Here is a 13876-nt window from a genome sequence, read left to right as displayed (position 1 = left end):
GCTTGAAACAAATGCATGGACATGCTTAAAACAAATGCATGAAGACAACAAAATTCAACTTCTTTAGTGAATGTCCTGGTTTACCATTAAGATGAAAACCAAAAGGTTGAAGAAAACCAGAGTGAATTAATCAATTCGGTTAATTATGCAAAGATATAAATGCGGTTGTACAGGTCTGCCGAAGTAAACATTTCACATTATTCTGGTGCTAAGGTAAGGGTCTCAAACAAAGATAGTGTTTTAGGAAACAAAATTGAGTTTCAACAAGAAGAGAACACTTTTACGTTTCGGCCTCACATGTGATTCATTGGTTTTAAAACTAATTTTGCTGTAAAAGGTTTTCATGTAGACTTCATTGGAAGATTTAAAGTGCTCACATGCGCGGAGAACCTGTTTTAACCTTTTTCCTTCCCTTACCTTTCCTTTCTGCGAAACCTCAGAATCTACAAAGTGTACTTGTGATATATAAATGCAATTACTTTCCTAGTTAGTGAAGTCGCCTCAGGGTGTAGCAAGTGTGTAAGAAGCATCTCTAAAGAGTATCTACTAGCTTTGTGTTGATTGGTACATATATTGCCCTTTTTAAAGAATGCTAGTGTTAAATCATTATTAACAAAAACCTTGAGTGTAAGTGCTACTTGGCTACTTGTATTTGTGGATTTCATTGCTACAGCTCTACACCTCAAATTTACCCCTCTTGAGATAAGCCCGACTGCTCAGTCACACTACCAACTTGTGTAGTACAAGCCTATACCAATTGGTGGGTTACCTAATACCAAGAGGACAAGGGTTGTGTAGTCTCCCACAGGGTTACTACATCAATTCTTGCTTAAAATCTGTCTACAGAATCAGTGTGGAGTATGGGTACTTTTTGCTAGTAAAGATATATTCTCAGAGCTGCGTTCCTCGACGTTTTCTCTCTGCCCTTTTGAGAGCATTACTTTAGTGTCCAGTCAACGTACTTCGGGGTTTTGCCCAATGCAGCCTTTTGTAGGCTGTACACCCAATCTGTTCATAGTTATGTAGATGTCCTCACCAAACGATAGCAAGTGTTTGTGCACACTCACTCCCGTTTCATTGGGCCCATAGCCCCAAAAGGGCTCAATTCAGAGACTGGGCATGATCAATTTCTTCATTTAACAAATGATGTTCGGTAGAGAACAAATCTATTGAATTGAAACATCTATTAAATCGGTAACTGTTGAGATGGCCTTGTATCATTTAAATTGTGTTCAGGGTTGTCTAACAGTGCTCCGGCACAAAGAGTTTGTACCAGTGATACAAAGTAAAATAATTAGCATAACTATTACCACAGGTATATTTACTTATATTTTGCCGTTTAGATAATTTTCATTCAAGTGTGACAGATTTTATGAATTGAGTGCCCCATCGTGTGGCACTGTTCTACCCCATTCACAACAAAGAAACGTGAGTGCCAAACGTATCCTTGAATAGTATATTGGTTCACCAGAAATCCTCAATTAACCCCTTAGCACTTGTTAAAAATGCCTGAATTATTTAAGTGCAATTAACATATTAAATTCAGGATGCACATCTTTCACGTTCATTGCACTGGGATTCGAATGCCAAGAAGGTGACCTGCACATTCTGGACACTTGGGAGGGCTAATCCACTTTATAAAGCCACATGTATTCTCCGACATTTAGTCATAAATGTACATGCAGGTTCTAGAGCACATGTGTTATAAAAACCAGTGCTAAAATGTGTTTACACATGTGATTGATCTTTTAAATATTTTTACTTTTACAGGACTTAACTTGGCCAGGTCTTGCTGTTGGTAATCTGTTTCACCGCCCTCGAGCTACTATTCTGGTAACCGTGAAGGGAGTAGAGAAGCTGGGACTCTCCGAGTTTGGATCTTCATACCCTATTGAAAATGTGAGTGTATTTATAGCTCAAGAGTAGCAATATTACTCCTGTAAGTGTTATGGGGGCCTACCGTTAACAGAGTACCACTGCGATATGTGAATTTTCAAAGCTAGTGTAAATGAGAATTGATCCCATAAGAGGCCTGACATTTATGAAGGAGAGAGGCCCTCTGCATGGGGAAATTGCAAAAAGGAAGATATGAGAAGAGGTCCAACTTGGCAGAGATGGTGTCTGAAAATATGAGGAACCAGCCAAGTGCATGTGCAATGAAGTGGACTACCGAAAGTCTCGGTAGCAGAAGAAGGGATTATTACTCGCTGTTGGACCGTCTTGAGTCGACTTAACTGATTCAAGACTTTGACTCAACCCATTTGGCCTGTGCTTCGCCCCAATTGAGCCGATCACTGTTGCAAAGACTGCAACGTATTGTTGGACCGCTTCGCTCAAACTCAGCCCGTGAGTTACTAGTAACCACAAATTAAAAACGCCTCAATGCGGACTTGTCCCAGTAAATGCACCAAAAGGTCATGAAGAGTGCTATTGAACCCTAAGGGTAATTTCTAAAGGCATTGTTTGTAAGTTCTGTCCTCCCAGCCTAACATTGAGGGCCCTAGTGACTGATAAGCATTCACTTTCTAACTTGTTTACGTTTCTGACATTGCTGCTGAACTTTGCCTGAATTGCACCCCTGTCTTCACCCTGAGTACTCAAGTTTGCTCTTCAAATTCTGCATTCTGTGTATCTTTACAGGGGTGGTTGCCTAGTGCTTTTGATTAGTTGTATGCATTTCTTGTGTAATTAAAGGGCCATTTATTATTTATAGAACTTTGATTGGACTTTCTTTTATTTTGAATTCATGGACTAAACTGTTTGGGTTGCTAATATGACTGGCTCATATCCCCTTCTAAGAGTATGGTCCATGCCTGGCCTCGGGTGAGGGAGGTATACTATTGTGATGCCTTGTTAAATTTAATGGTTGGGTTCTCTGTTGGTTTAGTCGTAGTGTAGGGCTGAGTAGGCAGTTTAATCTCTACGTTCCCCTGCAGAGCACCAGCCATGTTGTCAGAGGAGGTAAATGCATCCAGGTGCAAAGGTCTTGCCAGTTGTATTCAAGACCCACAAGTATCCCCAAATGCACTTTCTAGCAAAATGCTGCCTCCACTTCATGTGGCATATGGCATTTTAAGTGAAATTATGTGTATGATATTAATAAAATATGTTTAGATAATCTATACTGACCTGAGCTTATCCCCTCCTTTAACACATGTGAGTCTATTGAACTTAGTTTAAATCATTAATTTTCTTTCGTGTGACCACTCTGTTTGGGTTTTGATCTTTAACGTCCCCATGGTCCACGATTTAGGGGATACTCATCCTTTCCTTTCAATATGGCCCACTGCCACCAGCCCCACAAAAGAAACCTGCAAGCCGCACTGCTGCGATCAAGGAACCCAGCAGAGAAAGGCAATTACTTGGTGTTGAGGACCTTTTCCATGCCTTGCATCAGACCACCCCCACCCTGGGAACTCACTGGTGTACAGATGATCAGTGCTTCTCCTAAACTGTGTATATATATATATATATATATATATATATATATATATATATATATATATATATATATATATATATATATATATATATATATATATATATTTTTAATTTGTATTTAGTTAAAATTAAACCTTTACAAAAAATGAGACATATTATTCACATATCAATCACATTTTATATGTACAGTTCATACAAAACACATTAAAGCAGTATTACAATGTACATTCTTGTCATTTCACATGACTGTCCGTGTACAAGACAATATTTATACAAAAATATTTAAAATGCATTTTAAATTGATGTATACTTTAAAGGAAAGATGTAGATTAAAATCGCACAGCTTTGTTAATTTTGTCTTGGGTTTCAAAGCCCGTGAGTTCCTTTTCTACAATTTTGAAAACATTTCCCAATGCTAAAATGAATGGGTAATGTCCGCCGTTCATAAGTCTTTACCATAGAAATTCGGTACAATCGACGAATTCGATAACAAATTTAGCCAAATAAAACGTGCATAGTCCTTTAAAGTAACAGCACTCCAATACTAAGTGTTTTAGAGTTTCATAAGATTCTTTGCACAGCGGAAATCTGCATTGCATTGATTGCATATACATTGCTTTTCCTGCCCAATGCTGACATCGTTCTTTAGTATGAAATTGATTTAGTTTGAAACGTATGTACAATCCCCTAATAGGGCAAGGAAATAGATTAACATAAGGGTTACATGGCAAACGGTTCCACGTAAATTAAGGTAGTAACGTGTTGTTTGGTCAATTGTTCGAATCCAATCCTCCTCAAATAATTTCTTTTTAACAAAAGCAGGACGGAAGCATAAGTCATCAGAGGTAACTTTGACTCTGTCTAATATCGCAGTCATTCGGTTTTCAAACCTCTTAATAGTATCTACTGTATTATTTTCCATTGCATGTTGTATATCTTTATATAAGCAATTTTTAGGAGGATTTAATATTTTGCCGTAATTCGATAATAGTCGCCATACCACTCTACAGGACAGAGAGATCAAGCTTAGCTCGTGCCTGATCATACAATTTGGAATGGACATGGCAATATTTAAAACATCTTTAATTATTTGTCCTTGCATAGTATCTAAGTGATCACATAAATCAAAAGGACACACATCAAGAATATAAATAAGAGCAGCTTGAACCTTCATAGTTAAAGTCACGCATAGGGCTAAGGGAGAATTGACTATCTTTTAAAAATGATCTTCATTTGGCTCTTTAATGGACGTGCTTTATTATTCAGTCTTTCTTTCCAGATGTTAATGGAGGAGTTACTGCTTAGTTGATAGCCAAGATAGCAGATTTCAGACTGTATTTGTACTGCAAGATTACCCATTTGCCACCTGAATGATTTTATTTTCCTGCCAGCATGCAGGATCAGAATATTTGTTTTGCTGACATTTGGTATAAGATTTAAATCAAGGGCATATTTTTAAAAAGCAGTTTAGCTTGAAGGCCAGTGGGAGTGGTGTCCGTTATGAGCAGGTCATCAGCAAATGCCAGCCAATGTAGTCTTATTGAACCTAACCTTACAGGATACATCCCCAGTTCCTTCCAAATCCGGTCTAAATCGCAGATATAGAGATTGAAAAGCATGGCTGCAAGATTACAACCTTGTTTTAGACCGATCAGAGTTCTAATTGCATCCGTAATTGCGCCTTCTCTCGACAGCTTTACCTTATAAGCAGTGTTAGAGTGCAACATTAATAGCCAGTATATTAATTCTGATGGAATTCCCAATTGAATTAGTTTAGACCATAGTATATTCCTTATCACACAATCGAAAGCACAAGACCGATCGATGTTTGCTATGTAAATAGGGTAAACTCCTTTCTTTTTCGTACTAGCAATGATGTGGGACATCAAAGTAGCATTCAATGGAGTACCCATTGACTTCCTGAAACCAATCTGGGTTTTCGCCAGGATGTCATTGGTAGCGATGTACTTTTCCAGATCATACAGAAGTAGGCTTGCAAAGATCTTAGCACAGGTGTCAATAAGTGATATAGGTCTGTAGTTTTGGGGTTCGAGAGCATTACCTTTCTTATATATTGGTACGATTATTGACGTACCCCATTGCTCTGGTATGTTGCCAGTTTTTTTTTTTTTTTTCCAACATTGGTTTTATTGGTTTGGCATAACAAACGGTGCATAGTGCAAACATTGCTTGAGGTTACATTTGTTATATTTTAAGAGAAGGACAACAAAAGAAGAAAAAAAAAACAAGAAACATGACTGAGATATCGTCGATCATGAGTTTGTCAGCGTTAAAATCCAAAATAACTGGGGAGGGGGGGAGACGGGGGCTGTCCAGGGGTAACCGGGGGGGGGGGAGGGACTGCTTTATGCCACAATGGGGAAGGGTCAAGATTTCGAAAGTTCCTATGTAGCTGGGAGTGGGTTGGGTTCCTTCTGTGGCGGCTCTGCTGGGCTCGTTTCTCCAGTCTATACAGTCTATAGTGGCTTGGGGGTGTTCAGGGGACTCTTCCACGTCTCAGCCCGCGATTCGATTCCCCACTTTTCAGTCCTGGGATTCCAACCAGCGCAGTGTCGGGGGCTGCCTCGCCAGGCCGGGGAACTGCTGCACGAAGTCTAGGAAGGGGGCCCAGGTACGTTCAAATTTAGGCTTGTTGCCGAGTCTAACAGCCGTGACTTTCTCGGCTGCCACGATGTCCCAGCATTTGGACAGCCACATTTGAGTAGACGGGCCTTCCAGGTTTTTCCAGAGTCTGGCGATAGAAATTTTTACAGCCGTGAGGAGGTGGGAGCAGAGATCCGCCAGGGCGCCTGTCAGGGGGAATTGGCCTTCTCCGGTTTCCCCCAGCAACACGATTCCTGGGTCCCAGGGTATGGAAAGTCCGGTAATTCCCTTAATCTGATCCGGGACCTTTTTCCAGAACTGGGTGGCTTTCGGACAAGTCCAAAGGATATGGAACAAGGTTCCTCGGTCCGGGCATCCCCTCCAGCACTGGGCAGGGATGGCTGCGTTGCATTTGTTTAGAATTTCGGGGGTGCGGTACCATCTATAGCAAACTTTAAACGCGCTTTCTTTGTTGGTCATGCACTTCGAGCTCTTTTGTGCGCGGGACCAGATGTGCTGCCATTCTTCGGGTTCGATCGGTCTTCCGATGTCTTCCCATTTAAGCATGTAGGGCTCTTTTATCGAGGGGTCAGTCCTGTCCAGGATTTTGTACAGGGTGGAGATTTTCCCTTTCGGGAGGCTTTCTGACAGGGTAAGCTCTAGTGCCGAAGTTCTCTGCTGCCGTGCTTCCTGACTTGCTCGTTCAACATCCAGTGCCTTAGTTGTGGGTATCTGAACCTTTCGGTTTCCGGGATTTTGAACTTTGCTTTGCACTCCTCGAAGTTTAGTGGGCGGCCATTCTCGTAGAAGTTTGCTAAGGTCTCCAGGCCCCCGGCTCTCCACTCCGCGAATTGGTTTGGTGCGATTCCTGGGGAGAAGTCAGGGTTGTCCCAGACCGGGGTGAGAGGGCCCATTGTGCTCCTACATCTCCATCGGCGGGCCGCCTTCCTCCAGCTGGCTACAGTATTTTTGGTTGATGGTAGTGGGCCCTCATTTGGGGGTCCCTTGGGTTCCTTGCTGTGGGGCAGCCATTCAATCGGGGTTTTACACCAATCTTCTTCAAGCTGCAGCCACCGGGGGCGGTTGGTGTGAAGCTTCCAGGAGAAGGCCGGTGCCAGCTGGGCCGCCAAGCATACCTCGCTACATCCGGGACCCATGTTGCTAGTTTTAAGAATCGCGTCAAATTTAATTTTGAGTATCGCTGCCCATACTATTGGATCAGCTTTGTACATACACAAAGGTATGCCATCCGGGCCTGGGGCATTAGATTGAGATAATTTCTTAATTGCCCACATGATGTCAATTTCAGACCATTTCAAAGTGTCCCATTTATCACTGGTGTCTTAGATCTAAATCGCGATGGAATAGCACATTTTTCTGTTAAATATACAACCCATGTGTTGGCCGGTATTATATTCACATTCATGGCAACTTTAGAGCAGGGGTGTTACGCATAATCGACCAGATAAACCTGGAGTCATGCCTGCATAATTTACACACAATTTCACAATTAAAATTATTCGATTGATTTTTTTTTCTCAGAATTCTCATTTCATTTTTGAACTGTAACAAAATACGATTTTTTACATATTTAGACTGTAATGATTCCTGCCCCATATGTCCCCAGCCCTCCAAGATGTCAGGCTGGAGCCAGGCCACGATCACCTACATGGCCCTCAAGGGCCTCTCCATCCCTCCAAAGACACACTTGGAGTCAGACTTGGCGCTTGTGGCACCAGACTCACTCACTCCCATAGGATAACATTGGGGATTGGACTTGTAGTGCATTGATGGGGACAAGATGGATGCACCCCATATTTTGGTTCCCAGAACTGCATGTGCAGTCTAGTCTTTTGGGTGTGGTTCAGCCCAGAGACACCTGGGATACCCAGAGACTATTTAAGCCACGCCCAGGCTGAGAAACATGCTTTGTGTTTTCTGCACCTGCAGCGTGACACTCACCGTGTTCGGATCGGTCTCCAGTAGGCCTGCATCTTTCTTCTGCGCTCAGCTCCTGCAAGAACAAGAACACTGTTAGGAACAGCCTTACCTTGCGGCGCTTCTGCCCATCATTCATCGCTTCTTCTGTTCTGCGGGCATCTTCGGCAGTGTCATTCCCATCCCGGCACGCCGCTTCCTAAGGGAAAAGAACAGAAAAAAGGCATTAGTAAGCATTCAGCAAATCGTCGCTTATTTTTAAAGACTGTACGAGCTTCAAACGCTTACCTGAATCCCAGCCGTTCTGGGGGAACTCTGTCTCGAACTTCTCATCCATCTGCAAGGGGGAAAAGACACTCCAGGTTAGCGTGGAAACATCTAGAGGCGCCGCATACCGCGCTTACTCACCGCATTTCTTCTTCATAAACAGCATCCACGCTGAAAACGTCACGGCACCTAAGACACAGAAAAAGAACTCAGTTCAATACAAATACGAAAGGGTCGCATCGCGCTCTCACTCACCTTCAGCACTACTCGTCTCAGCAGCACGTCGCCATCCCTGGACGCCGGCCATCTAAGGAAGGAAAGGAACGCAGTTAGAGAACTGTTCAAAAGCCTCATTACACTTACCTGTTGGACTCTTGCCAGTGAAGTAACTAGGCAGCAACAAGCCCGCATCAATCAACGCGCCCCTGCGCTGAAAGCAGGACGGAGAGCACACTTTCCAAGAAAACAAGGCCCAGTCTCCAGTCGAGTAGACTCCAGGGAAGGGTTCGAGGTCGTAAGAGGTCAGAACAGGCTGAGTGACATCCCCATGGATACCAGGTAAGCGTTACAGAACACAAAGCCTCACATCAAAATCCACCTGGGCGTCATGGAAACGTCAGAAACCGACCAGTTACCCCACATGTTGGGGCAGCTACGTTCCGAAAGTACATGCAGCCAGGCAGGAGACCAACACCCTGAGGAGAGAGCTGATAGTAGCCAAAGAACGCACTGATTTAAGCCGGCAACTTCTCCAGTCACAAGCAGAGCATGCACCATTGCCGGGAAGCGTGCCCTCGATGCCAGCACCATCAGCCAATCCCGTTCAGATAACCCTTCCTGGGGCAGTTCCCTTTGCCCCGCCCAAACGATTTACGGGGGATCCCAAGAGGTTTGCAACATTCATGAGCCAGTGCCGCCTGCACTTCCTTTGTAGACTGGGGCCTTTCCGAATGACCAATCACGGGTCGCTTTTGTGCTATCCTACCTGAGTGGTAGCGCCGCGGACTGGTCTGTACCCTTTGTGGCCCAAGGCGATCCTTTGCTGCATGACTTCAGGGGCTTTCAGCAGGAGATGGAAAAGCTGTTTGCCCGTCGTACTCATGGGCAGGCATTAGACAACGAACTTCTGTCCCTACGCCAAGGGAATTAACATACATAGCCACGGTCAATAGACGCGTAGTTGAAGCAGAATGGCCAGTGGAAAAGAGAACCACGTTATTTCATCAGCGGTTGCGGGGGGAGCTCAAGGATGTTCTCGCACAAGTAGTGAACCCCCCGAAAGACTGCTCAGAATTCATTGACCTTGTTGTTCAACTGGATCATAGGTTATAGGACCGAAGAGCAGATCGAACCAGACCGGACCCTCGCCCTATGTATGTGCGTTCAAAGGACAATATTGCCTGCACAACGGAAGGTTCAGGAGAACCAATGCAAATCGGGGGGGGGGGGTCAGATCCCCCTTGACTAAAGCGGAAAGGGATAATAGGAGACAGCAGCAGTTATGTCTATACTGTGGAAGGTCAGATCATTTCCTTAAAGAGTGCCCTGTGAAGCCACCGAGCAGGACGGTAGGGGCCACGGACAAGGACGATACCATCAAGGAATTGGAAAAATCCCCAGCCCGGCAAGTGTAGGGGTCCACTTGTCGAGGGAAGAAAGTGAACTACAGACCTCCCATTTTTCTGTGGTCTTGATCAATCACCAACAACCAATTTGGATGCACACAGTAAGAGCGTACATTAACAGTAGAGCCGTTGGGAATTACATCGACCAGGATCTTGCAGCAAAGATGGGGCTTCCGTTACGCCCTAAATCAACCACTGACACTGTTACCACTGTCGACGGCACGGAATAGCTTCTGGTCCAGTATCCCAATGCACTGCAGCTTTAACCCTTCTGTGCCAGGATGGACACCAAGGGCCTCGTTACACGGAAGGCGGGGCGGTATTTCCCCCTTCCACCATTTCCCATTCCCATTTTTGCCCCATAGGGCTCTATGGGAATGGGGAAGGCGCTAATTACGGTACCGCAAATTACGGTACCGTAATTAGCTCCACTGGTCCCTTTGCGGGTTGGTTTTTAACGCCTGCAAAAAGCAGGCGTTAAATTCCCCAACCCGCAAAGGGACCTCGTAGTAAGGCGGTAAGGATTTACCGGTACCGGTAAAATACCGGTACCGGTAAACCCTTACTGCCTACCGTGTAATGAGGCCCCATGAATCTATCGTTTTCGACCTCATTAAGGCACCACAGTTCGGTTGATTTTGGGAATGCCATGGTTGGTAGCTCACAATCCTCGAATCGCTTGGCGAGCAAAAGAATTGCCCTTTCCCGAGACTTGCGCCCACACATGTTATCGCCAAGAGACACAACCAATAGACACCAGAACCTCCACGCTTGTGACTGTGGCAATCGGCACCCTACCAAGTGAATACCAGGACTTTCAAGATGTCTTTCAGAAAGAACAGGCTAATACCCTGCCACCGCATAGACCATACGATTGCCAAATCAACCTGATACCCGGCGCACAAATACCTTGTGGGGGAATTTACGCACTCACAGAACCAGAAAACCAGCACCTCAAGGCCTGTCTTGACCAATACCTGGCCAACGGGTTCATCCGCCCCTCGAAGTCTCCAGTAGCCAGTCCTCTATTCTTCGTACCGAAAAAGGAGGGGGACTTGAGAACGTGCATCGACTATCACGCACTGAACCAGATTACCGTAAAAAACCGCTACCCACTGCCATGGATCCCTGAATTGCTTGATCAAGTCAAAGATGCCCAAATCTACACAAAACTAGACCTGAGGGGGGCATATCACCTTGTTCGCGTAAAACAGGGGGACGAATGGAAAACCGCTTTTCGCACCAAACACGGCTTGTACGAATATCAAGTAATGCCCTTTGGCCTTTGCAACACGCCTGCAGCATTCCAATACTTCATGAACGATGTCCTACGGGAATTGATTGATGTCTGTGCTCTAGTGTACATCAACGATATTCTAGTATATTCTGCATCAAAGCAGGACCACGTTAAACACGTCCAATCCATATTGGAGAAACTCCATCAACACCAGCTCTACGACAAGCTCAAAGTGCTCATTCCACGTCTCCGAGGTGGAATTCCTGGGCTTTATTCTCATGGAATGGAATCCGAATGGATGTACACAAGGTAGATGCTATCCTGAACTGGCCATCCCCAAATTCATTCAAGGGGGGTTCAAAGTATGCTGGGTTTTGCAAACGTCTACCGCCGGTTCATCCCAGGATTTTTGCATATCGTGCATCCCATCACGTCATTGCTAAGGAAAAGCAACACAAGTTCCAGTGGACAACAGAAGCTGAGGAAGCTTTCCAGGAACTTAAAGCAAGATTCACATCTGCCCCAATCTTACACCACCCTCGCCCTGATCTGGGTGGAAACGGACGCCTCAAGCATGGCTATGGGAGCCGTCCTCTCACAAAAGGACCCCGAAACGGGCCAGTTACAACCTGTTGCCTTCTGGTCGCATAAATTCACACCCTCTGAACTCAATTACGCTATCACAGACAAAAAACTCCTGGCCATGAAGTCAGCCTTTAAGGCATGGCGGCACTACCTCTTGGGCGCCAGACACTATAACCATAATAACTGACCACCAGAACCTCCAGTACCTAAAAACGGCAAAGGCCCAATCCTCACGACAACTACGTTGGGCTCTTTTTTTTTTTTTTTTTGCTGAATATGACTATGTGATTACATTTTGACCAGGGGTGAAAAACGGGAAGGCCGATGCCCTTTCCCGTATGGGGGTGGAAGAGCAAGGGTATCGGACCCCTGACCCAATAGCAATCATCCCAAGTGACAAGCTCCTAGGAATCACAGCAACCATAACTCAGAAAGAATTACATGAAGAAATCCAAAACCTGATGAGACTGGAGAAATTACAAGCGTGGAGTGCACAAGGAGAGCATTACATGATAAAAGATCAGTTGCCCTTCTTCAGCAATCGTTTATTCTTACCAAACCAAGAACTACGAGAACAAGTCCTGTCCGGTTATCATTATTCCTTGATCGAGGGCCACCCCGGAATCGCTAAAACCCTAGCCAAGGTAAAACGAAATTATTGGTGGCCCACGTGGCGTAAAGACATTATCCAATTCATCCTATATTGTGGAGTGTGCTTAAAAAAAGTCCTCCAACCAGAAACTGGCTGGGCTATTAGAACCATTGGAAATCCCACCAGAACCCTGGCACACGTTGTCCCTAGATTTTATTACTGACTTACCACCCAGTCAAGGGTTTAACACTATTCTTGTGGTCGTGGACCTAATTTTCAAAAATGGCACATTTCATTCCTCTTAAGGGACTCCCAAATGCTTCCACTCTGGCAAAGGTATTTCTTGAAGGCATCGTACGGCTCCATGGGTTTACTTCAGTTTTAGTCTCAGACCGAGGTACTCAATTCATATCTAACTTCTAGAGAAAATGCTGCTCTATGGCCCAGATCGACATCCGGCTATCCACCAGTCACCATCCCCAAACGGATGGTCCAACTGAGAGGACAAATCGGACGCTCAAGCAGTATCTGCGTTGCATGTTACACCAAGCTGAAGGAAGCTGGTTCGACCTATTATGGATAGCTGAATATGCTTATAATAATTCCCTACACACCAGCACTGGGCAGACACCCTTGTATACCATGTATGGGAGGCACGCACGTACTTCTGAGTTGGACGTTCCTACAACCCTGGAAATGCCAGCAGTCAAAACCTTGCACGTGACCATTTTTCAAACCTTTAAAAGGGCAGCTGAACACCTACTTCAAGCTAGGAATCGCCAAACGAAGTTTGCTGATCAACACCGAGCAAAGGCCCCCAACTACCAAGTGGGAGACAAAGTCTGGCTGGCGTCTAAACACGTGTCCATTTAAGGAACCTGAACTTTCCGTCCAAGATACCTGGGTCCATTCGCCGTCACCTCCGTGATAAATCCTGTGGCGGTCAGACTAGCTCTGCTGTCAAACCTGCAGATTCATCCTGTGTTCCACGTGTCTCCTTAAACCTGTTCAACCTGGGGCCTGGGTAGCAACGCCACCGCAGCCAGTAGTAGTCGGCGGGGAGCCAGAATTCGAAGTCAAGGACATCCTGGATTCAAAGAAAGTCAGATCCAAATTATACTACTTAGTAGACTGGAAGGGGTATGGTCCACAAGACAGGACATGGGAGCCTTGTGAGTGTATCCATGCACCTCGCTTGCTTAGACGATTTCATCAAAACCATCCAAACAAACCAGGACCAGACAGAAGAGCCACTTTGAGAGGGGCCTTGGGGGGGGGGGGGGTAGTGCTGTCCTGTTTCCTGCCCCTCATGTCCCCAGCAATCAACGGCAACAAAAAAGAAAAACTATGATAAAATTTATGAAATCCTGTCTGAATATCAAGACGAAGTAAAATGCAGGAAATGTCAAATTCTTCAGAGACGACAAGGACTATCTGTCATGATTCCTGCCCCTCATGTCCCCAGCCCTCCAAGATGTCAGGCTGGAGCCAGGCCACGTTCACCTACATGGCCCTCAAGGGCCTCTCCATCCCTCCAAAGACCCTCTTGGAGTCAGACTTTGCGTTTGTGGCACCAGACTCACTCAC

The 13876-nt window shown here is 45.1% G+C and overlaps 1 protein-coding gene across 1 annotated transcript in view; it reads left to right on the top strand.

Annotated features, from left to right (window-relative positions):
• ATP6AP2 (ATPase H+ transporting accessory protein 2) overlaps positions 1 to 13876 on the top strand; it is a 252460-nt gene that overhangs the window by 68275 nt on the left and 170309 nt on the right. Inside the window, exon 3 of the mRNA XM_069636540.1 lies at positions 1771 to 1899. Coding sequence (XP_069492641.1) covers positions 1771 to 1899 — 129 coding nt within the window. The remainder of the gene's footprint in view (positions 1 to 1770; positions 1900 to 13876) is intronic.

Source organism: Ambystoma mexicanum, chromosome 7p (genome assembly GCF_040938575.1).
Source record: "Ambystoma mexicanum isolate Mex_15411 chromosome 7p, UKY_AmexF1_1, whole genome shotgun sequence".
Classification (NCBI taxonomy): Eukaryota; Metazoa; Chordata; class Amphibia; order Caudata; family Ambystomatidae; genus Ambystoma; species Ambystoma mexicanum.
This window is presented reverse-complemented; position numbering and strand designations above follow the sequence as displayed.